This window comes from Schistocerca serialis, chromosome 7, assembly GCF_023864345.2.
Source record: "Schistocerca serialis cubense isolate TAMUIC-IGC-003099 chromosome 7, iqSchSeri2.2, whole genome shotgun sequence".
In the NCBI taxonomy this organism is placed as follows: domain Eukaryota; kingdom Metazoa; phylum Arthropoda; class Insecta; order Orthoptera; family Acrididae; genus Schistocerca; species Schistocerca serialis.
The window spans coordinates 490443981-490470322 of record NC_064644.1 but is presented as its reverse complement, the minus strand read 5'-3'; the positions used below and the strand labels follow the sequence as shown (position 1 = coordinate 490470322).

Here is a 26342-nt window from a genome sequence, read left to right as displayed (position 1 = left end):
ACAGCGGAGTTTCTAAAATGTCACCTCACTAACATGTTGTGCAGACAATTGCGAGAGAATTCTGAAACAGTGGTTTATTAAGTGAGGACCTGAGGAACAGTGAGATCAGCAGCTTACGAAAAAGAGCATCTTTGGTACAAAATGAGTGTCTAATATCTTCAATTATGTTGTTCTCAAACCCATAGCATTTTTCGTTACACCATGTATCGATGCCCTTAAAATTTAAATTCTGTCATTAAAAAAGTCTGTTGTTAGTGCAATAATACGGTAGATAATGGAGTGTGGCATAATAAAACATGGCAAAATACTCTCCTCTTTCTGCGTTATCATTTGCCAAAATCTCTTTTCTATATCACAAATAGTTTATTGAATATGAAGAATGTTGTGGATATTTCACTCTGTTTTTATTACTGGTGCGGCGCGATCGCAAACGAGTGTGCTGCATAAGATCAATTTACATTTTAACTAAAGTTCAGTCTTGATCACAACACTTATGTCTCAATAACATAGGTGACCGGTTTCGGTTATGTTTGTAAAACCATCTTCAGACCCATGGCTTCCTTGGACGATGGTAGGCGGAGCTCTCCTCAGCTGCTACGAAGTCAAGATCAGTTTCCTTGAGGTTGGTGACAGACTCAGTCCTCCATCCAAGTATAAAGAAAAATTCCATGTGTAGTTAAATTTCATATCGGCAACATTATGTAATATGCACCAAACCCAGAATCATAGCGACCCCTATTTTTCAGTGCAAACTTTTTCAAATTTCTTACTTCCATGTATATATCACAGTAACTATGACCATTAACGAAATGATGGTCACACCATCATGATTGATTGGTTTAAAGGCGGGAGAAGGTACCAAACTATGAAATCACCGGCCCCTTGTTCCTAATAAAACATTGCCACAGCTGTGAGGATAAAACGGACGAAACATCTAACACAAAACGGAAAGAAAGGAAAAACCGCAAGAACGAAGGGTAGGCAACGAACACTAAAAGGAACGAAAGAGGACAGGAAAACAAAGAGATGCTAGAAACGGAAGAGAGTAAAACATGAAAGCAGATTACAGTGGCTGGCCAACCACGAGAATACAAAGGGAAAGCCAGCCACTCTGCAACACATTAAAACCTACACCCTAAAAGCACTAGGCTGGAGGACACAGTGGGACAAAGGACATGCGCTAAAACCTACATAGAAGTATAAAACCCCCTCTCACGGATAAAACAGAAAACTAAAGCTACTGTGAAGGCATTGTTGCCCAACACCGATGGCAGGGTACTGGGAAAGTTTGCCGCAGAGCGGCTAAAAGTGGGCAGTCCAGGAAGAGGTGGACGACTGTCATCTGGGAGTCACAGCGACACTGAGGCAGGACCTCGCGACGGAGTAGGTAACCATGCGTTAGCCACGTATGGCCAATGCGGAGCCGGCAGAGGACAACTGATTCCCTGCGATAGGCTTATACAGAAGACTTCCACACATTCATAGTCTCCTTAATGACATGCAGTTTGTTGTGCGTGCTGTTATGTCATTCCGTCGGAATACTCTGCGGTGTAAGACAGAATGCAGGTCAGCTTCGGAGATGCCTATCTCCGGAAGCGGTTTCCGCGTCGCCTGTTTGGCCAGCCTGTCAGTAAGTTCGTTGCCGGGGATTCCGCCGTGTCCTGGGGTCCACACAAACAACACGGAACGGCGGGACTGTTCCAGGGCACAGATGGACTCCTGAATGGACGCTACCAGAGGGTGGCGAGGGTAGCACTGGTCGATAACTTGTAGGCCGCGCAGTGAGCCAGTACACAGAAGAAATGACTCGACAGGGCATGAGCGGATGCACTCAAGAGCACGAGATATGGCCGCCAGCTCCGCAGTGAAAACACTGCAGCCAACTGGCAAGGACTGGTGCTCAATATTTCCTCCAGGAACATATGCGAAGCCTACGTGACCATCGGCTATTGAGCCGTCGGTGTTACCCGCTTCAGAGCCCCGGAACACGTCAAGAATCGAGAGGAAGTGAGAGCGCAGAGTGGCGGGGTTAACGGAGTCCTTAGGGCCATGCAAAAGGTCCAGACGAAGTTGCGGTCGAGGCGTATGTGAACGGGCCGCAAGCAGAGTTGGTAAAAGGAAGGACTCCAGTTCGGAGAGAAGGGACCGCACGCGAACCGCAATCGTTAGCCCCGATCTGGGCCGCCGATAAGAAAGATGGACTGCCGCAAGCGGGAAAAGGTGATGGTAATTCGGATGCTCAGGGGAACTATGAATGTGTGCTGCATAACTGGCGAGCACTCGCGCACGTCTGATCTGCAGTGGAGGGACGCCAGCCTCCTCCAGTACGCTGGTCACTGGACTCGTCCTAAAAGCTTCTGTCGCTAATCTAACCCCACACTGGTGCACAGGGTCGAGGTAATGCAATGCTGAAGGTGCTGCCGAACCATAAACCTAACTGCCATAGTCAATTCGGGGTTGGACAAGGTCTCTGTAGAGCTGCAACAGCGTAGAGCGATCTGCACCCCAATTGGTGTTGCTCAGGCAACGGAGGGCATTGAGGCGCTGCCAGCACTTCTGCTTAAGCTGACGAAGATGAGGGAAGCATGTCAATCGAGCGTCGAATACCAGTCCTAGGAATTGATATGTCTCCACTACGGTGAGTGGATCGTCATTAAGGTAAAGTGTGGGTTCCGGATGAACGGTAGGACGCCGACAGAAGTGCATGACACACGACTTTGCGGCTTAAAACTGGAAGCCGTGGGCTAGAGCCCATGACTGTGCCTTGTGAATGGCTCCCTGGAGGCGCCGCTCAGCAACAACAGTACTGGAGCAGCAGTACGAAATGCAGAAGTCGTCTGCATACAGAGAAGGTGAGACGGGGGGCCCGACGGCTGCTGCTAGACCGTTAATAGCCACTAAAAATATACGCTCAATATAGAGCCCTGCAGGACTCCATTCTTCAGAATATGGATGGAACTATGAGAGTGACAGGAAGTTTTGGATAAAAATCTGGAATGGTCCCCAGAGACCCCACTCATACAATGTGGCAAGGATATAGTGTCGCCAAGTCGTGTCGTATGCTTTACATAAGTCAAAAAAGATGTCAATCAGATGTTGCCGTCTGGAAAAGGCTGTTGGGATGGCAGACTCGATGGTAGAGCGACCCTGGCGGAAGGATCCCTGACATGGAGCCAGCAAGCCACGTGACTCCAGGACCCAACTCAACTGCCGACATACTATACGTTCCAGCAGCTAACAAAGAACGTTAGTGAGGCTGATGGGCCGATAGCTATCCACATCATGTGGGTTTTTACCGGGTTTGAGCACCGGAATGATGGTACTCTCCCACCACTGCGATGAAAATACGCCATCGCACAAGATCCGGTTGAAGATGATGAGAAGATGTCGCTTATAGTCAGATAAGAGATGTTTAATCATCTGGCTGTGGATCCGATCTGGCCCAGGAGCTGTGTCGGGGCAATGTGCAAGGGCACTGAGGAGCTCCCACTCCGTAAATGGGCGTTATAGGATTCACTGCAGAGTGTGGTGAATGAGGGGACGTTCCCTTCCAGCTGACATTTGAGTGTGCGAAAGGCTGGGGGGTAATTCCCCAACGCAGAGGCTCGAGCAAAGTGCTCAGCAAAGCGCTTGGCAATCGCGTTTGCACCGCTACATATCTTGCCATTTATGGCAACACCGGGGACAGCTGTTGGGGCCTGGTACCTGAAAAGACGTTTGATCTTTGCCTAGACTTTGGAAGGTGCCATGTGGCACGCAATGGTGGAGACGTATCTCTCCCAACACTCCTTCTTCAGTTGTTTGATAAGGTTGCGATCACGGGCACGGAACCATTTAAATACTATGAGGAGCTCCAGGGAAGGGTGCAGCTTATGCCGCTCTAGAGCTCGAAGACGCTCCTTAATTGCTTCAGCGACTTCCGGCAAACACCAAGAGAATGCCTTACGCCTCGGGCACCCTAAAGAGCGATGGATCGCGTTTTCTGCTGTAGAAACAATTATGCTAGTCACCTGCTCAACCATCACATCGATGTTACCCTGTGGGGGAGATTCAGCGGCGACAGCAGAGGTGAAAGGTCCCCAGTCCGCCTTGTTCAAAGCCCATCTGGGCAGGCGTCCGTGCGCCTGACGCTGGGGCAGTGACAGGAAGATGGGGAAGTGACTACGAAGTCTTTCGCGACGGAGTCCTTGCATAAAAAGTTCTCGGTTTACTTGCCGCGTCAAATTTGGATAAAATCCCAAGCTTTCGATGACTACGTCCGTCGTCAGGGGCAAAACTGACTGTCGTGGACCGGTAAGGCTTCCGCTTTTATAAGCAGTGGACGGCTTCTCATTGGTTAGATGACGTCAGGGTGAAAACGGCGCGTACCGAGGTGGCAGCCTCTATATCCATAGATTTTGTTTGCGCGCTTTATCCAGCGTTGCTTGCAGCGCCATCCATCGCAACAGGCGGAGAACTGCGAGGAATGTAAGAAGTCTCCCTCTGCGCTCTTTCTTTATCAATTGCGCGCTTCCATGCATTGCTGAGTGCATATCCGGAATCTCTGTTGAAATTATTGTCACAGAGTCTAATTTCAACTGCTTCCCCGATGACAGAGTCCCAATAGTTTGAAGCGTGACCAAGTATTCTGGTTTCATCGAATAAAATCTTATGTTTATTTAACAAACTGTGCTCAGCCACCGCTGATTTTTGTAGATACCTGTATTTCAGGTGACGCTGATGTTCCACACAGCGATCGGCAACAGTTATTATAGACTGGCCCACATAATTTTTGCCACACTCGCAAGGAATGCTGTAAATTCGCGGTACTCTCAGGCCGAGACTATCTTTCACGGGGCGCAACATTTTCTTAATCTTCCTGGGTGGCCGGAAGACTGGTCTGATTCCCTACCGGCTCAGGACTCTGCCGATCTTGCTGGTCGTTGCACCGCAGAATGGTGTCCGTGCGATGTGTCGGTCCTCTTGATCTGTTCGAACAGCCTCCTTCCTAGGTTTCTTCGCCAGAGTAGATCAGATATCACGATCAGAATATCCATTTTTTCTGAATACCGTCGTCAGATGGTTAATCTCGGAGCCGAGATGATCCTTGTCCGAAATAGTCCTTGCTCTGTGTACCAAGGTATTCAGCATAGCTCTCTTCTGAGCTGGGTGGTGAAAACTACGCGCATTTAGATATAAATCTGTATGCGACGGTTTTCTGTACACAGGATGTCCGAGACGTCCATCTGATTTTCGCTCCACCAGCACATCTAAGAAGGGTAACTTCCCATCCTTCTCCACCTCCACTGTAAATCTTATGTTATGATGTATCCCATTCAAATGATCAACAAACTGCTGCAGTGCTTCATTGTCATGTGGCCAGATTAAAAATGTATCGTCAACATACATGAAGAATCAGGATGGACGTTAGGGAGCACTGTTCAACGCTCGTTCTTCGAAATCCTCTATGAAAAAGTTAGCTATGGTTGGTGACAGTGGCGAACCCATGGCTGTTCCGTCAGTCATTTCGTAATATTTTCCACCATACAAAAAACAGGTGGTCGTCAAAGTGTGTCGAAATAACTTCAGTATTTCAGGAGAGAAATGAGCAGCCAGCAGTTTTAACGTATCTTCCACCGGTACCTTTGTAGACAAAGAGACCACATCTAGGATGATCATGATGTCATTCGGACCTATCCTCATCTGCTTTAGGATGTCAACAAACATTTTTGAGCTATTAATATGATGGCTACAGTGACCGACTGTTGTTGTTGTGGTCTTCAGTCCTGAGACTGGTTTGATGCAGCTCTCCATGCTACTCTATCCTGTGCAAGCTTTTTCATCTCCCAGTACCTACTGCAACCTACATCCTTCTGAATCTGCTTAGTGTATTCATCTCTTGGTCTCCATCTACGATTTTTACCCTCCACGCTGCCCTCCAATACTAAATTGGTGATCCCTTGATGCCTCAGAACATGTCCTACCAACCGATCCCTTCTTCTGGTCAAGTTGTGCCACAAACTTCTCTTCTCCCCAATCCTATTCAATACTTCCTCATTAGTTATGTGATCTACCCATCTAATCTTCAGCATTCTTCTGTAGCACCACATTTCGAAAGCTTCTATTCTCTTCTTGTCCAAACTATTTATCGTCCATGTTTCACTTCCATACATGGCTACACTCCATACAAATACTTTCATAAATGACTTCCTGACACTTAAATCTATACTCGATGTTAACAAATTTCTTTTCTTCAGAAATGCTTTCCTTGCCATTGCCAGTCTACATTTTATATCCTCTCTACTTCGACCATCATCAGTTATTTTGCTCCCCAAATAGCAAAACTCCTTTACTACTTTAAGTGTCTCATTTCCTAATCTAATTCCCTCAGCATAACCCGACTTAATTCGACTGCATTCCATTATCCTCGTTTTGCTTTTCTTGATGTTCATCTTATACCCTCCTTTCAAGACACTGTCCATTCCGTTCAACTGCTCTTCCAAGTCCTTTGCTGTCTCTGACAGAATTACAATGTCATCGGCGAACCTCAAAGTTTTTATTTCTTCTCCATGAATTTTAATACCTACCCCGAATTTTTCTTTTGTTTCCTTTACTGCTTGCTCAATATACAGATTGAACAACATCGGGGAGAGGCTACAACCCTGTCTTACTCCCTTCCCAACCACTGCTTCCCTTTCATGTCCCTCGACTCTTATAACTGCCATCTGGTTTCTGTACAAATTGTAAATAGCCTTTCGCTCCCTGTATTTTACCCCTGCCACCTTTAGAATTTGAAAGAGATTATTCCAGTCAACATTGTCAAAAGCTTTCTCTAAGTCTACAAATGCTAGAAACGTAGGTTTGCCTTTCCTTAATCTTTCTTCTAAGATAACTCGTAAGACCAGTATAGCCTCACGTGTTCCAGTGTTTCTACGGAATCCAAACTGATCTTCCCCGAGGTTGGCTTCTACTAGTTTTTCCATTCGTCTGTAAAGAATTCCTGTTAGTATTTTGCAGCTGTGACTTATTAAACTGATAGTTCGGTAATTTTCACATCTGTCAACACCTGCTTTTTTGGGATTGGAATTATTATATTCTTCTTGAAGTCTGAGGGTATTTCGCATGTTTCATACATCTTGCTCACCAGATGGTAGAGTTTTGTCAGGACTGGCTCTCCCAAGGCCGTCAGTAGTTCCAATGGAATGTTGTCTACTCCGGGGGCCTTGTTTCGACTCAGGTCTTTCAGTGCTCTGTCAAACTCTTCACGCAGTATCATATCTCCCATTTCATCTTCATCCACATCCTCTTCCATTTCCATAATATTGTCCTCAAGTACATCGCCCTTGTATAGACCCTCTATATACTCCTTCCACCTTTCTGCTTTCCCTTCTTTGCTTAGAACTGGGTTTCCGTCTGAGCTCTTGATATTCATACAAGTGGCTCTCTTTTCTCCAAAGGTCTCTTTAATTTTCCTGTAGGCAGTATCTATCTTACCCCTAGTGAGATAGGCCTCTACATCCTTACATTTGTCCTCTAGCCATCTCTGCTTAGCCATTTTGCACTTCCTGTCGATCTCATTTTTGAGACGTTTGTATTCCTTTTTGCCTGCTTCATTTACTGCATTTTTATATTTTCTCCTTTCATCAATTAAATTCAATATTTCTTCTGTTACCCAAGGATTTCTACTAGCCCTCGTCTTTTTACCTACTTGATCCTCTGCTGCTTTCGCTACTTCATCCCTCAAAGCTACCCATTCTTCTTCTACTGTATTTCTTTCCCCCATTCCTGTCAATTGTTCCCTTATGCTCTCCCTGAAACTCTGTACAACCTCTGGTTGTTTCAGTTTATCCAGGTCCCATCTCCTTAAATTCCCACCTTTTTGCAGTTTCTTCAGTTTTAATCTACAGGTCATAACCAATAGATTGTGGTCAGAGTCCACATCTGCCCCTGGAAATGTCTTACAATTTAAAACCTGGTTCCTAAATCTCTGTCTTACCATTATATAATCTATCTGATACCTTTTAGTATCTCCAGGGTTCTTCCATGTATACAACCTTCTTTCATGATTCTTAAACCAAGTGTTAGCTATAGTGACCGACTATAGATGCTAATAACTTGGTTAAGTATTTTGCCAACCGATATGTAGGAGACCCAATAGCACTAACAATAGGTCTCAACGGGACCCCATCCTTATGGACCTTGGGTAGACCGCATAACCTGTGTGGCCTTGGTGCTCTTGGTCGTAGATTCTTGACTAGTTCTTCTGGGAGGGCAGAGTTCTTCAGTAGCTCCCCTGTCTTCCTGCTAAGTGCTGCTGAGGGATCCCGTTTATGAATCCGGTGTGTGGCATCTTCCAATAACAGGGTCACTTTTTTATGATAATCGGTAGCATTGAGGATAACTGTGGCATTCTAGTATGGAAATACTGTGTAATCGTTGGATAGGTGGTTCAAATCCCGCATTGGTCTTTCGTTTCTTCAATCAATTTGAAATACACCTTTAAATGTAAAATTAATCAAATACATTCTAATTAACATAAATCTAATCGTCTTTTTTTAATAAAAAAATACACATCTTCTTGTCTCTAATATCACATTGCACACAAAATTCCATTTTTCATTGCAAATATAAATTCTTATCTGTCGATATTCTATAAAAGACTGTTAATAAAAGTTGTTTATCTTGAGAAAACATAACAAGTCAGACTTTTTCAAACAAAAATGAAAAATCAAATATTTTTTATTTCGACTGTGTGAGAGCAGAGTGATAAGCGTCGTCGAAACATGGAATACAATTTTCACAACCTACATATACTGCATTTTTACAGTCGCCATCGTAGCACTGCAATATGAACCCAACACAACTGCTCTGGAACCAAGTTAACGGATTTGTCGCGAGAAATAACATGGAATATAAACTGTCAGACTGGGACTGCTTCATACATACTGTTGTTGATCGACTCGTTATCAATGTAGCAGATGACAGTTGCAGTACTGAAATGTACAGGGCTATTACAAATGATTGAAGCGACTTCATAAATTCACTGTAGCTCCATTCATTGACATATAGTCACGACGCACTACAGATACGTAGAAAAACCCATAAAGTTTTTTTCGGCTGAAGCCGCACTTCAGGTTTCTGCCGCCAGAGCGCTCGAGAGCGCAGTGAGACAAAATGGCGACAGGAGCTGAGAAAGCGTATGTCGTGCTTGAAATGAAATGCACTCACATCAGTCAGTCATAACAGTGCAACGACACTTCAGGACGAAGTTCAACAAAGATCCACCAACTGCTAACTCCATTCGGCGATGGTATGCGCAGTTTAAAGCTTCTGGATGCCTCTGTAAGGGGAAATCAACAGGTCGGCCTGCAGTGAGCGAAGAAATGGTTGAAAGCGTGCGGGCAAGTTTCACGCGTAGCCCGCGGAAGTCGACGAATAAAGCAAGCAGGGAGCTAAACGTACCACAGCCGACGGTTTGGAAAATCTTACGGAAAAGGCAAAAGCAGAAGCCTTACCGTTTACAATTGCTACAAGCCCTGACACCCGATGACAAAGTCAAACGCTTTGAATTTTCGGCGCAGTTGCAACAGCTCATGGAAGAGGATGCGTTCAGTGCGAAACTTGTTTTCAGTGATGAAGCAACATTTTTTCTTAATGGTGAAGTGAACAGACACAATGTGCGAATCTGGGCGATGGAGAATCCTCACGCATTCGTGCAGCAAATTCGCAATTCACCAAAAGTTAACGTGTTTTGTGCAATCTCACGGTTTAAAGTTTACGGCCCCTTTTTCTTCTGCAAAAAAAAACGCTACAGGACACGTGTATCTGGACACGCTGGAAAATTGGCTCATGCCACAACTGGAGACCGACAACGCTGACTTCATCTTTCAACAGGATGGTGCTCCACCGCACTTCCATCATGATGTTCGGCATTTCTTAAACAGGAGATTGGAAAACCGATGGATCGGTCGTGGTGGAGATCATGATCAGCAATTCATGTCATGGCCTCCACGCTCTCCCGACTTAACCCCATGCGATTTCTTTCTGTGGGGTTATGTGAAAGATTCAGTGTTTAAATCTCCTCTACCAAGAAACGTGCCAGAACTGCGAGCTCGCATGAACGATGCTTTCGAAGTCATTGATGGGGACATGCTGCGCCAAGTGTGGGAGGAACTTGATTATCGGCTTGATGTCTGCCGAATCACTAAAGGGGCACATAGCGAACATTTGTGTAGGCCTAAAAAAACTTTTTGAGTTTTTGTATGTGTGTGCAAAGCATTGTGAAAATATCTCAAATAATAAAGTTATTGTAGAGCTGTGAAATCGCTTCAATCATTTGTAATAACCCTGTATTTCTCGGATTCGGATATGGAAGGAGTTCGTAGATTACCAGACGACTGACTGAAGTAATACCTCAGTGGCTCCTGTATTTAACAATACAGTAAAATTCCTCCAACACGCTTTTGCGTCACGCATATCTCCCGCAGAAAATTACTCTGTGTTTAACTTAGCAATTTTCACCATTCTTGTTGTTAATTACAATTCTGCCTTATCTAAAAACGTTGTTATGCTTTCCGTCTGGTCCCATAAGAAGCGTGCGGTATCGCTGGTGTATTACCGAAAATTATTTCATTCCCTTTTTACGTCTGAACTGCAACTGCTCATATCATTGCTGGTTAGTTGGACCAGCTGGCTGACCAGTACTGTTCAAGTTGAATGCGCCGGTAAGGCTGTTATCCTGTATTAAGGCCCTACACATGTGCCAACGCATTTAACAGCTGCGGAAGATCAACATACCATCCTTAACGAAACAGAATTCAATCATGAGAGAGGCTATAAACTATGAAGAGACGCTGTTAGTTATAATACGGTTTCTAACCAGTGGAAGAAATTAAGACGGCCTCACATTCACTGCTGTTGTATCCCCACAATTACTAGCAAAAATGATTCCTCAAACCTGTAACGTGATTTATAGTTGGAAAGAATTTTTTTTGTGCCAATGACTGTACAATTTTATTTATTCTCCACCTGTTTCGGTACTGGCTACCATCTTCACAGGACTTGATTCTGTGCATCAACTGGTCAAAAGTACGTCTCTGCCAAATACGACAACATCAAGTGTAAAAAGTGACGAATTAAGAGTAAGAGTGCACACATTTCGATTCTGTAAATCTACTACAGTCGAAATTTAGTGAAACAACTATTGTGACAATTCTTCACATTCGTCATGACCCTGTTTGACAGAGATGTAATTTTGACAAATTGATGTACATTATCATCTCCGGTGAAGATAATAACCAGAACATAAATCGGCAGGGAATAAATAAAATTGTATAGCTGCTGGCACAAAAAAAAATATTTTTTCCGAATATTTATCGGCTGTAAACAACGAAGAACTCTTGATTTATGATCCACTGAGGAAATACACCATGGTAAAACAAAACAAAAGATGTTCATGTAAACTTCATTAATTTGTCTATGTATGTAGCAAAAATAATGATGTGTAAGTTTAAGAAAGTCGTTTCAAATTCGAAGAAGAAAGACTAGGCGTGGTGGCGGGTAAATCATCTACTAAATACAACAGAGAGGTAAGGAATGAAGAATTTAGCAATTTTAGAACTGTGAAAAAAATCCCACGCTTTGCTTTTCATAGCAAAGAGCTTGTATATAGACTGGACTTTTTAAACTCTTAACAACGAAGCAAGCATATTTTATGAATTAAAATCAACTGAATATTTATTTAGATTTTTAGATTTCATTTCAAACAGGTACCGGAAATAAAATCTAAAAGGAGAAATACAGAAGGTCCACGGATTTCTATTCTATCTACGTTCCACACGAAACAATTATGGATTCGTTAAACAAAAAAAAAAAAAAAAAAAAAAAAGATTATTCCTGTCTTGCATCTATATTGCTATACTCCTCACATGACATGTCCCACAAACAACTGCAATCTTGAAATATTTACAGAAATTCTGTGAAAGTTTCGTCCGCCTTGTACCCTGTCACGTATAACAACATTTAATGACGCACGCATTGACAAAAGACGAACATTTGTCGGGCGGTTGGTAAGACAGCTCTACACACGGCACAATGTGTTGGGTGGAGCGACTGGAAGGGGTGGATCGCGTCTGTCGGTCGAGCAAAACGCATACACACGTCCCATTTGTGGGTCGGTCGGTAAGTGGGTGCGTGTGTAGGGCCCTTTACCGCCCAGTCGTCATGGGCGTAACCCACAGCACACAGCGTGTCCTTATTATCGCACTTGGCCAGGCCCAGGGCCAGATCTGGGGGGGGGGGGGGGGGGGGGGATGGGGCAAACAGGGGTATCTACCCCGTGCGGCACTTTCAGTGAGGAGCCAAATCCATGTTCTTCAAGAAAAAAAATCTTGTTTCACAGAAGTACCTAGCATCCAGCACACGTTGGTTAATCGAATATTCATATCACTTTGAAACGCATCCTTGTTGGTTTTTGAACATTTTTTAACACATTCTGATTTCTGAACGAATCATAAGTTGACTTTTGAATGCGTGCATAATGTACTTGATGTCTCTGCCAGGGGAATCCGCGTCGCATCAAGAAGAAATAAACTTTCATAAACGAAATCCATAGATTCATACTACCAGAGAGGAAATAAACACCTAATAAGAATAAAAAGGTAAGAAAGACTGCATATTATCTTCTCGGTGTCTCCAAGAAAATGAAATTTTAACAGAAAATTTTTGCCAGGTCGCTACATTATTAACGGCCAGTTGTACAGTCCCCAGTAAGTAACCTCAGAAGTTCTATTCTCGGAAAAATGCGGAAAACTTCTCGTGCAAAGACGTAATAACGCCTAACCTAAGAGAATAAATGCGAGGTAGCGGAACGGTGATTCTGGCAGGGTTAGTTAAGTTATCCGGAGAATATGTTTTGACAATGCCAGGAATGGTTACAGAATTAGTGATTGCAGGATTGTTTGAGAGAACAAGGAAGTTGAAGAAACGGGGACATCATACAAATTATGTGGAACAATATGACGATTCCAAATTTATGTACAAGATTCGTATTACTGCTATTTTTCGATCTCATACTTGAAGAACTGGATCGTATGATTGAAACATGAAACTATTTCCTCACACAAAATATTTTGCTTGTAATAAGCATAATAGGCATTTGATATTGGTACTTCGTGCATTATGTTCTGTCATGTTGTTTCTGTAAATGAGGCAAAACAGTCTCGCTTGTTTGGCGTGTGTTACAACTGGTGCAATATTAGGAAGACCCATTTCGTTTTATCTAGCAGACAGTGACAAAATAGACGTAATCAAATTGAGAAACCACACCAGCCTTGGTTACTATTCATATTAACAGCTTTTTTCCGGCCGCTGTGGCCGAGCGGTTCTAGGCGCTGCAGTCCGGAACCGCACTGATCCTACGGTCGCAGGTTCGAATCCTGCCTCGGACATGGATGTGTGTGATGTCCTTAGGTTAGTTAGGTTTAAGTAGTTCTAAGTCTAGGGGTCTGGTGACATCAGATAAGTCCCATAGTGCTTAGAGCCATTTGAACCATATTAACAGCTATTTTCAGTATTAGACAACGACATTTTCATTTTTCATGTAGAAAAATGTTTGACGGACTTTGATAACAGATTCTTTCGCAGAAAGGAAAGCACACCGTGTAAAGCTGTGGCAACAGTAGAGAGAAAAAAATGTGAGGACCTAATGACTGAAGAAATATGTAGTCTTGCTTACCTTTCCTATATTCAATTTCATGTCACACCAAAGAGAAAGCTATTAGCTAATAGGCAATAAAGAGTGCAAATTTTCTGTAGAGTTGTTATTCTCCTGGTCACAAGTAATCCCACCCAGTATTATTTGTTTGTTTCAAGAGGGTTGGGATGTCAAAGCGGCCGAATGGGAATAGGAGAGGCACTACAGGATATTTTAATTTCCACTGTCCTGAATATAGGTTTGCTGGCTTCCATTACAAAATATACACATTTGAATTCCACAGAGTGAAATATTGTGACGTGCGATAGAAGAATGCTGTGTGAAGAGGCGTGGTTCTGCACCTTGGCACATTTAAGACAAAATAACATGTCTTACATTTCCTGGAACATATGTTTCATATATCAAAATCTTCAGAAAGATGTTCGCAACAAAATTTCTAAATTTTTGACTTCTCATCTCAAACGCTTGAGTGTGCGGAAGGAGAGGGGTGGGGGTGGGGGGAGGGGTGGGGGGACACTATCAAGTTTTTGCCCTGGTTCGGAAATATCGAAGATCCGGGGATGAACTTGACTGTACTCGAGACAGATTGGCTTCCGCTCCATGTTAACGAAATCCAACGAGATTCCTGCAAACGCGGAAGAATTCGTGTTGTAATGTTAATATGTTGTTGTGAACACAGTATAGTGGCAGGTGGAGCCAGGCTCGCACAGCGCGGCGTATCTCTCAGTCGCTGGAGCCAAATCTCGAAGCGTCCTTGACGCGCACCTCTGATGACCCGCGCAGAGCTGCCGACCTTCGGCAGAAGCGGCAGACCTGGAGCGGGGAGAAACTCGCGGGTATTCCCCGCAACCGCTGCGGTACCTACAACGCGTCGACATTTCCTTAAGCCGTCGGCACACGGACCGAGCATCCGAACGTTGAGCGTTGAGCGTGCACGTTCGGGAGCCTTTCCGAACGTGCAGAGCAATATCTGGCATCTCAGATATTCCGAGCTTGCATCTGAGCGTTGACCAATGAGATGGCACAATGCCACTACGTCACACGCAAGCCGTCTCCCTTCAGTACAGAGTCGTGAGGCGCCATATTGGCATTCATTTCAAGCCTATATGTATATATGCCATTTCTGAGCACCAGCAAATTGAGAATCACTGGAAAACCCGTTGTTAACTGTGTGATTCGTTCCAATAAAATAATGAGAAACATCATATCCGTGGCAAAAGAATTATTGTAACTTGCGTATTATGTGAGTAGGCTATTTGAAGGCTGCAACACACTGAAGATCCAACCAAAACGTATTGTTCTTGGTACAATTCGTTATAATTAAATTTCAATTAATAACATAATTATCTACGATTATCTTTTTAGCAAGGCGTAAGACAATATGATTAGATACCTAGCGTGTGTTCTTGGTATAGCGTAATGAGTAGCGTCAGTGTCCACTGATGCATTCGTAATTGGGGCAGTGGTTTACGTCCAAACACTACCAAATTTTTTTTCCCTAACATTCTCGTTTTTATTAGGTTCTGATACATTATTATTAGTTTAATATTAGTATATGCTATAATATTTGATGTTATGTAAACATAAGTTCACCTTTTTTGAGGGGGACTTTGTTCGATTGGCTTAATTTACAGGACAGCTTGCGCTACTTGTATAGAAATATTTTGCTCCTTTTTCTTTTACGCTTCGTAATTCACATGTTGCAAAGATTCTGCTACTGGGTAGGAATAGTGATCAAGTAAGACTGACCTTGGGGTTTTACTAAAATGTGGGAATGATGAAATAATGTTTATCTTATGTGGAGAAATATTCCAAATTTGTACAGCACTGTTTGTAGTGGAACTTTTATCAACTTGTGCCCTCACTGATTGGACATGGTACTTTCCTTTTCGTGGACGTTGGAGGAAATGTGCGTTTTAATAGAGCGAACGTGGGAATTTTACGCGCGCCCCTTGAGTAAACAGCGTGATTTACGAACTACAAACATCCCTCAAGTGCCGCTGGAGTCGTTGCAATCGCGTATACCACGTTGGGCTCCACGTTCCGTGTGCACAAGTCGCATCGCTCTTGAGCGTTCAGCAGCACGTTGAACTCGGCACGCTCCACGTTAACGTTCGGCTGCACGGTCCGTGTGCCGGCGGCTTTAGGCAACAAACGCTCCTCGAGGAACCTAATAATTGTTATCTACAGACCTACCTCATTTCGAGATGCGGAAAAAGAAATTTAATAAAAAGCGGAAGACAGCTCTCGAAATGGAAGAAGAGACATCACGGTTTAACGTCCTGTCGACTTCGAGATTATTATGGACTCTGATCACAAAACCCGGATACGGCAGGACCTGGCAGGAAAACGGCTGTCTTTTAACCGTCAGTCTTCTCACGCAGGTCTGAGAGGCATTAAAACGACTTCGGCCACGTTAAGTTACAACACGAACGGTCTCCGCAACTGAGTAAGGAGCACAGTTTATGACAAATGTATGACGTAACTGATTGTTTCCGAGCTACTCAGGTTTTTCTGCGACGCACCTCGCACGGTTTCTATGTTCATTACTTTTATTTCTTACTGTACGCTGGAGCATACTGTGGGGCATCCCAGTGTATTCAGAAGGTCAAGCATACAAGGCAGTTACCACAACTGCATAGGTATTTGCCAGAGAAGGAAGAGAGCGTTTAAGATCTTCTGAATGTAAGTCAGAGCTGCTGCCTGTGTCTGAAGCTAGATTATCACCTGCTGCTTCACTCGCGTACACTGAATGGTCTGCACAGGTATTTTTTTGTTTTTCTTTAATCGAATTTTTATGTTGTTCACAAATTGCAACACCTGCTAAACATTTCACGCTAATTCAGGCAATAGAAGCATGGTCTTTTCCGAATGTACTTCTGAGAAACAAAGCTATTCTGCTAGATCGAATCCAAGGTTTCAGTTAACCATGCCTTTTGCGTTCTTGTAGCGAGATTTCATAGAAACTTTCGTCCCGTAACACATGTTTGTTTATATCTAACCGGGACGTCAAATACCAACTTTCATAGATTTCGCTTCAAAACTTTAATGTAATGAAACATTTCTTAAAAATTTTCATCCCCTGTTTCACTCCACTCACGGGCTGAATGTCCAAGAACAGTGAAACAATTTTTTAAAATTTCTAACAAGGAAGCCAAATCCAAATTTTCATCGATTTAGCTTTGAAAATACTTTCTTAATGAAATAATTTCATTAAACTTTTCATTCCCTCTTTCACTCTTAGCTTGTCCAGTCTCCAAAAACACTGAAACATCTATTTTTTTATTTCCAACTTAGAAGTCAAATATCAGTTTTTATAAATGTAGCTTTGCAAATGTTTTAGTAGTTCTTTAATCATGATTTATTTTCAAAAAAATCTTTCACAAAGTATCTCACTCTCATAGGCGATAATTTCCAGAAATACTGAAACGTGTGTTTCTTTATTTCTGATCGAGAAAGCGATTACCAATTTCCGCAGGTCTAGCTTCAAAATTGCCTTAATAGCGCCTTATTTTCAAAAATTCGTCCCTTATTTCACCCCCTTAGGGACGGAATATCGAAAAATGGCTCCTTAATCGACACCTGCAGTATAAGATCAACGCCCTCTGGAAATTTCAAGTTTGTGGTTTGGGCTGGGCGATGAGTCCGTGAGTGAGACAGTCCGCACATTGCCGTTTATATACAGCGATTATTGTTAACTAGTGGCAAGCTCCACAAAGTGACGATTTCACACCTTTTACGAAGTTGCACGAAGGAAGGTTTGAAACTTAGGGTTAAACATCCCATCGACGACAAAGTTACTAAAGATGGAACGCAAGTATACAAGGAAACCATACCAGTAATCAGTGTTATTCACTGAGCAAGTACTACATCATAGAAAAATCAGAAAATTTAATAAATTTCATGGAGAAGGACTAATAACTTTTTTTCTTCTGACTCTGTAATTCTATCAGAGATGGCAAAGATTTTGCAACATCATTTGAACAGAATAGATAGTTCCCTGAAAATGTTAATAGCATGAATATCAACAAAACTGAAAGAAGGGTTGTGGGCATGTATTCGAATTAAGTCTGATGTTACTGAGGAATCAGATTAAGAAATTACAGTTAAGCTATTTGCACAGCAGAATAATTGATGAGGACAGAAAGCGCAGTCTGACAACAGCAGAAAAGCTTCCCTGGAAAAAAAAAATTCTTAACGTCGAATAAAAAAGTCAAGTGTTAGGAAGTCTTTTGGGAAAGTATTTGTCTGGACTACAGTCTTCTACGAATGTCAAACTTAGATGATAAGCAGTTGAGACAAAAAGATATTTGAAGCTTTTTGAAATTTGGTGCTTCACAAGATTAGATAGACAGGCTCTGAATCGAACCGGGGAAACAAGAAATTTCATGTACAACTTATCTAAAGGAAGGGATAGTTTCATATGATATTTCCCGTGGCATCAAGGAATTATCAGTTTGGTGATAGAAGAGAGGGAGGGAGGGAGGGAGAGAGGGAGGGAGGGAGGGTGGGAGGGAGGGAGGGAGGGGGGGAGAGGGGGGGGAGAGAGAGAGAGAGAGAGAGAGAGAGAGAGAGAGAGAGAGAGAGAGTGTGTGTGTGTGTGTGTGTGTGTGTGTGTGTGTGTGTGTAAGGGGGGGGGGGTGCTGTACAGGGGTACCATGGATTGACTAGGCTAACCAGGTTCAAATGGACGTAGGTTGCAGTTTTTATGCAGAGATGAAGAGGTTTGCACAGAACAGATTAGCGCTAATAGCTGAAATAAAACGTTCAGTTCGTAGACGACGGCAACAACAACGACGACGACGACAAAAACAACGTAACAACATAGATACAGTCTGGAAGAAGGATTACAAGCGCAAACACGACAAATTTGTTACTCTGTTGATAATGTATCTGGTATAACATACTAACCAAGAAATTGTTATATGTGGTATACCATGTTGCTAAACGTTGAAAACTTGTATTCGACGTGTTATAGACCTTAATTTCTTCCCACAAATTTTGCAGTAATGAGTAACCGATGAAAGACGGACACAGTGTTTCAAGAGCGCAACCTTTATTAACTCTAGTAGTTTGCTGACACCAGCAGTGGCGTAAAGATTATGCCTCCGACTAATGGAATAAAATTCCTAATACGACATTTGCTGTCATTCTTCATTAAGTCAATGGAATGGGAAAGTCACATATAGGTGCACTTAAAATACGGAAGAATTTAATTTGTTAATGTCTGTGAAAACATAAAAAGAGCAAGAACTTTATAAAGTGGATATTTATGCTGATACAGGCTTTATTAGATACACGGTGCAATATATGATTACGGGTAATTACAAGTTCAAAAAATTGAATGGCTAACATACTCACCTGTGCTGAGATGACAGTGGATTCACGAGCTATTTTTCATGCTCAAAAATTTGTTTGAGACAATTTCGCAAGTTACATAATGCGAATTTCATTTAGTTTTATTAGCTTAATGTCGATTGTGGACTATTTATTGTGTCTGCACACTGAGCGAGGAAACCACAGAGTAATTGCCGGCCGAGGTGGCCGAGCGGTTCTAGGCGCTACAGTCTGGAACCGCGCGACCGCTACGGTCGCAGGTTCGAATCCTGCCTCGGGCATGGATGTGTGTGATGTCCTTAGGTTAGTTAGGTTTAAGTAGTTCTAAGTTCTAGGGGACTGATGACCTCAGAAGTTAAGTCCCATAGTGCTCAGAGCCACCGAGTAATTTGTAAACATAAATAAATTTCAGGGAGAAGAAATAAAATCTTTAAGGTTTGCTGATGACATTGCAGTTCTGTAAGAAACCGCAAAGAACTTGGAAGATCGGTGGAACTAAATGGATAGTTCCTTGGAAAGAGATCAAAGGAATATTAACAGATGTAAAACAGAGGTAATATAGTGCAGGCGATGCTGAGGGGATTAGAAAAGGAAATGAGACAGTAAAAGTGGATGAGTTTTGTTCAAATGTATGTGAAATCTTATGGGACTTAACTGTTAAGGTCATCAGTCCCTAAGCTTACACACTATTTAACCTAAATTATGCTAAGGACAAACACACACACCCATGCCCGAGGGAGGACTCGAACCTCCGCCGGGACCAGCCGCACAGTCCATGATTGCAGTGCCTCGACCGCTCGGCTAATCCCGCGTGGCAGATGAGTTTTGCTGTTCGGGCAGAAAAATAACTGACGATGGCCAGAGAGGAAATGCAGACGGGATATAGAAGGAAAATCAGTTCCGAAAATGAGATATTTGTTAACATCTAATAAAAAGTTACGTGTAAGAAGTATTTTGTGGAGGTATTTGCCTGGAGCGTAGCCGTGTACGAATGTGAAACGTGACAGATACGAAGCAATGGAAAATCCACGATGGAGTGTTGACAATATTATGTTGTGCCTATCTGCGACTGAAGATCTCCACTATATGGTGGGTAGCAATCTATCCTTTTCATAATATTGCCAAACGTCGAAAAATAGGCACTTCTGAGAAGGAGTACGAGCATTTGAAATATGGTGCTACAGAAGAATATTAATGAATAAATGTGTAGATCGTATAACTAATGGCTCACGTTGATTACAAGAAGGGATCAATTGATAGTACACATCCCGAGACATCAAGGAATCGTAATATGGAGGGGAGAGTAGGGGTAACGTGGTAATGTAGAGGGCGACAAAATCGTGACTACAGTAAACAGGTTCTGGTGGATGCAGGTGCAGTAGTTGGCCAGAGATGAAGAGGCTAGCACAGGAGAGACTCGTCTTCTAACTCAACAACAGTTATTGATAAACTGGCATTTTTCGTATCATCTGTTGAGATTCGCACGCCTTTTCTACGCCAAGTGAGTTGTGCAGTCCGAAGGTCGAAGCGAACCGAGAGACCGTTGCTAAACCCTGGAGGTTCAGGATGTTAAACCTGGCTGACGGACATTAAGCACGTAAAAACAGACGACACGAATCTGAACTCACCCAGAAGCGAGCAGAGCGCCAAGTGCAGCAGCCACGACCACGACGACGACCTCATCTTCGCCCGCTGCCAGCTGCGGCTCTACTGGCTGGCGGCGAGGCCCGCCGTCCACCGCAAATGCCGCTACTTGCCGACTGGCCGGATGACGTCACAGCCCCCAGGCGGTCGTCAACACGGAAGTTCCTGTCCTCTCCGCGTTTTCTCCGAAGCGAGGTGTGCTATCCACATCGAAGTAATAGGCGGTTGCACTCTTGGACTACGGTAACCACCGAATTCCCTTGCGTTATAGGAGCCGTGTTTTTTAAGTAAGTAACGTTTCGAAATTTAAAAAAAGATGTGCTAAGATATCTCAATTTTTTTTTTTTTACATGAAAGCCTGTACCTTAATCTACACACTGACGCCATTACAGTCTGATTCTTCATTGTTTACGTCGTGTACTGAGTGTTTAAGATGCCTCCGATAATCGTGCGTCCCGCCGACTGTGAAGCACAGGGTGTTATAATATTTCTTAGTGCTACAGGTCTAAAAGCGATCGATATTCATCGTGAGATCTGTGCAGATTACGGAGAAATCATTACAAGTGATGGACTGGTAAGAAAGTGGGTGAGAGAATTTAAAGATGGCAGCACAAATGTGCATGATGAACAACGGAGTGGGCGTCCTTCGGTCGTTAATGAAAGTTTAGTGGAGGAAGTGGACAATAAGGTGAGAGAAAACAGACGCTTTACGATTTCCTCCTTGCGGGATCTACATCTACATCTACATCTACATCCATACTCTGCAAGCCACCTGACGGTGTGTGGCGGAGGGTACCTTGAGTACCTCTATCGGTTCTCCCTCCTATTCCAGTCTCGTATTGTTCTTGGAAAGAAGGATTGTCGGTATGCCTCTGTGTGGGCTCTAATCTCTCTGATTTTATCCTCATGGTCTCTTCGTGAGATATACGTAGGAAGGAGCAATATACTGCTTGACTCCTTGGTGAAGGTATGTTCTCGAAACTTCAACAAAAGCCCGTACCGAGCTACTGAGCGTCTCTCCTGCAGAGTCTTCCACTGGAGTTTATCTATCATTTACGTAACGCTTTCGCGATTACTAAATGATCCTGTAACGAAGCGCGCCGCTCTCCGTTGGATCTTCTCTATCTCTTCTATCAACCTTATCTGGTACGGATCCCACACTGCTAAGCAGTATTCAAGCAGTGGGCGAACAAGCGTACTGTAACCTACTTCGGATTGCATTTCCTTAGGATTCTTCCACCGAATCTCAGTCTGGCATCTGCTTTACAGACGATCAACTTTATATGATCATTCTATTTTAAATCACTCCTAATTCGCACTCCCAGATAATTTATGGAATTAACTGCTTCCAGTTGCTGACCTGCTATATTGTAGCTAAATGATAAGGGATCTTTCTTTCTATGTATTCGCAGCACATTACACTTGTCTACATTGAGATTCAATTGCCATTCCCTGTACCATGCGTCAATTCGCTGCAGATCCTCCTGCATTTCAGTACAATTTTCCATTGTTACAACCTCTCGATATACCACAGCATCATCAGCAAAAAGCCTCAGTGAACTTCCGATGTCATCCACAAGGTCCTTTCCTAATGTTTCTCGTAGTGTTTTGTATGGCATTGTGACCGAGCACTTGAATTACCGAAAATTGTGCGCACGTTAGGTACTGAAAATGTTGACGGATGTGCACAAAACCAAACGTTTAGACAGTGCATTGACTTTCCTTGAGCGGTACCACAACGACGGTGATGATTTCTTAAGCCAAATTGTTACGGGCGATGAAACATGGGTGGCCTACGTCACACTTGAATCAAAGCAACAGTCCATGGAAGTTGAGCAAGGGCATCGTTTTGCTGCATGTGGCGAATCAGACCAAAGATCTCATCACATCTTTTCGATGAGAAACTCTAGATCATTCTCCGTACAGCCCCGATCTTGCGCCCAGTGTCTACCATCTGTTCCTGCACTTGAAGGAACACCTGGGCGGTCAGCGTCTTCAAGACGATGAAGAAGTCAAAACGGTGGTGATGCAGTGGTTAACAAGTCAGGCGGCAGACTTCTATGAGGAGGGTATTCAAAAACTGGTACAACATTATGACAAGGGCCTCAATATTGACGGAAAATATGTAGAAAAGTAGATTAAGGTACGGGCTTTCATGTAAAAATAAAATTATTGAGATATCTTAGCACGCCATTTTTTAGTTTAAAAACGGTACTTATTTAAAAAACACGCCACGTAATATTTGAGAAAAGAAGTAAAATAGTCTGAAGTTACACGTAGGGACTTCAGAAAGTAAGTTACACATGTCGTTCCACGCTAAGACCATTACGCAACAAGAGCAACGCGTTGTCTGAGAAGAGCAAACGTTCCGGGAGTCCAACAGGCATAATTCTGCTGCAGTACTGGCAACAGATGCACGGCAGCGTCTAAGAGAAATAGCGCAGCAACTGGAAACGTACATCAGAGCTGAATTACGCGGGACAGCACAGTTCTTGTAGACAAACCGTCAAAATTGCACGCACATTCACAGTGAAATTTTGGCAGTGTACGGACAAAATGCTATGTCGCGTCGAGTCGTGGTGAAGTGGAGCCAACAAGTTGGCCGAGGCCGCTCAGACGAGTGTGTTGCTGATGTGCCACAGAGTCCAGATACAGAGGGGTCCAAAAAATGTATCCACTGTTTAAAAGTCCATAACTTGCAAACTAATAGACGGAGTTGTCTCATTTTTGGTGAAAGTTTAGCTTAAAGTCCAACTTAAAAATATCACTGTAGGTGTTCGAAATGGTCACCATTAACAACCACACACGAACGATGCGCCGAACTGTAGCACGAACTACTGACTGCAACATGTTCAGTTGGATATTTGCACATGAATGTACGATGGATTCTCGAAGTTCGTCCAATGTGCGTGGCTTTTATCGATAAACGACGTCCTTTAGTGTTCCCCGCAGGTAAAAGTCCAGAGGAGTTAGGTCTGGGAAAAGTGGTGGATACTCCACAGCACCTCTACGGCCTATCCATCTTCCTGGTAGATTTTCGTCGAGATACGCCCTAACACGATTTTGGTGGTGGGCTGGGGCACCATCTTGTTGAAAGCAAACTCTTCCGTCTCCATACAAGTCTCGGATGGGAGCTAAAATGGATGTCTGAAGCTTCTGAAGGTACACCTCACCGGTAACTGTGCCGTCAAAGAAAAATGGCCCAATCAAGCCCCGGTAAGACAACCAACACCACACATTTACTCCTGGCAAATTCACGGCTTTGTCTACATGGACGTTCGGATTTTCGGCGGCCCAGTAGATCCAATTGTGGCGATTTACTGTACCATTGAGTTTGAACTGTGCCTCATCAGACCAAACAATCATCTCTGCAAACTCTCCATCGTTGCGCACCATGTTAGTAAACCCCTCGCAGTACTCCATTCTACGATGTGGGTCGCCCTCGTTCATTGCGTGTGGCAATCGTGGGATGTAGTACATCCACTTTGCTGTCTTCAAAATCGCCGCACACTTGAGAGACTCACTCCAGTTTCACGGGCACACTGTCTCATAGACTTCTGTGGTGAGCGAGTGAATTGTTGTAACACACGACGGGTGTTAGCTGGACTTGTTACTGTTACAGGATGTCCAGATCGTTGTTTGTGTACATCTTTAACACAGCCTTCGGCTTCAAATTTGTCTCGAACACGACGAATCGTTAAACGTGTCGGAGGCTCTGTTTGATACTCATTTCGCCATTGCGAATGTTTTCCTACTTAAAATACTACTTCAAAACTGACTTCCTTTCATCGAATGTAAGCCTTGCGCCAGCCATGTTTACTCGAGTAACTAGGTGCAACTAAGAACAAAACACTGACTATCTGGCGACTGTCATCTGACAAAACAAAACAACGCAATACAACGCTTGTGTGGCGATTGCCGGAACTACAAAATATTACACTACCAAAGATGACACCGTCAGTTATTTTGCCAGTTATGAACTTTAAACAGTGGATACATTTTTTTGGATCCCTCTGTATTACAACATGTCATTTCCAACTCTTCGGCAAGCTGAAAGAACATCTGGGGGTCCATCTAACATCAATCCGCGTAGCTACATCTGTACTTCCATTAACCTATCACACTTCCACTCTAGCCTGTTCCCTAAGCTAATCTTTCCCCTCGTTCTCAAGTAATCTGCAATATGCGTTTCACCGTTATTCCACGAGCAACGTACAATTTTGGAATGGTTTTCTGCACTGGGCCGGTCAGAGTGGCCGAGCGGTTCTAGGCGCTACAGTCTGGAACCGCGCGACCGCTACGGTCGCAGGTTCGAATCCTGCCTCGGGCACGGATGTGTGTGATGTCCTTAGGGTAGTTAGGTTTAAGTAGAGAACTAAGTTCTAGGGGACTGATGACCTCAGCAATTAAGTCCCATAGTGCTCAGAGCCATTTGAACTATTTTTTTCTGCACTGGGCGTCCATTTTTCACTGTCAGACCGGTACATAGGATGTATTCGCAGTTACGAATATGGACACCCATCAGCTGTATAGTGGAATGACGACACTGAAAACTTGTGCCGTTCTGGGACTCGAACCCGGATTCCCCGTTTGCCACGAACGGTCGCCTCACCATTTGGCTATCCGTGCACGACCCACGGCCAGGCCTCAATTTCCATATGTCATTAACCATGTGTCTACAACCTGTAACTCGTACATCCATTATGTACACTCCTGGAAATGGAAAACAGAACACATTGACACCGGTGTGTCAGACCCACCATACTTGCTCCGGACACTGCGAGAGGGCTGTACAAGCAATGATCACACGCACGGCACAGCGGACACACCAGGAACCGCGGTGTTGGCCGTCGAATGGCGCTAGCTGCGCAGCATTTGTGCACCGCCGCCGTCAGTGTCAGCCAGTTTGTCGTGGCATACGGAGCTCCATCGCAGTCTTTAACACTGGTAGCATGCCGCGACAGCGTGGACGTGAACCGTATGTGCAGTTGACGAACTTTGAGCGAGGGCGTATAGTGGGCACGCTGGAGGCCGGGTGGACGTACCGCCGAATTGCTCAACACGTGGGGCGTGAGGTCTCCACAGTACATCGATGTTGTCGCCAGTGGTCGGCGGAAGGTGCACGTGCCCGTCAACCTGGGACCGGACCGCAGCGACGCACGGATGCACGCCAAGACCGTGGGATCCTACGCAGTGCCGTAGGGGACCGCACCGCCACTTCCCAGCAAATTAGGGACACTGTTGCTCCTGGGGTATCGGCGAGGACCATTCGCAACCGTCTCCATGAAGCTGGGCTACGGTCCCGCACACCGTTAGGCCGTCTTCCGCTCACGCCCCAACATCGTGCAGCCCGCCTCCAGTGGTGTCGCGACAGGCGTGAACGGAGGGACGAATGGAGACGTGTCGTCTTCAGCGATGAGAGTCGCTTCTGCCTTGGTGCCAATGATGGTCGTATGCGTGTTTGGCGCCGTGCAGGTGAGCGCCACAATCAGGACTGCATACGACCGAGGCACACAGGGCCAACACCCGGCATCATGGTGTGGGGAGCGATCTCCTACACTGGCCGTACACCACTGGTGATCGTCGAGGGGACACTGAATAGTGCACGGTACATCCAAACCGTCATCGAACCCATCGTTCTACCATTCCTAGACCGGCAAGGGAACTT

General features: G+C 44.1%; 1 protein-coding gene across 1 annotated transcript in view; it reads right to left on the bottom strand.

Moving 5' to 3' along the window:
• Positions 1-20781, bottom strand: part of LOC126412178 (modular serine protease-like) — a 328117-nt gene extending 307336 nt beyond the window's left edge. The window contains exon 1 of the mRNA XM_050081661.1: positions 20659-20781. Within this exon, the coding sequence (XP_049937618.1) occupies positions 20659-20713 (55 nt within the window). The 5' untranslated portion in view covers positions 20714-20781. The remainder of the gene's footprint in view (positions 1-20658) is intronic.
• Positions 20782-26342: the final 5561 nt, after the last annotated feature.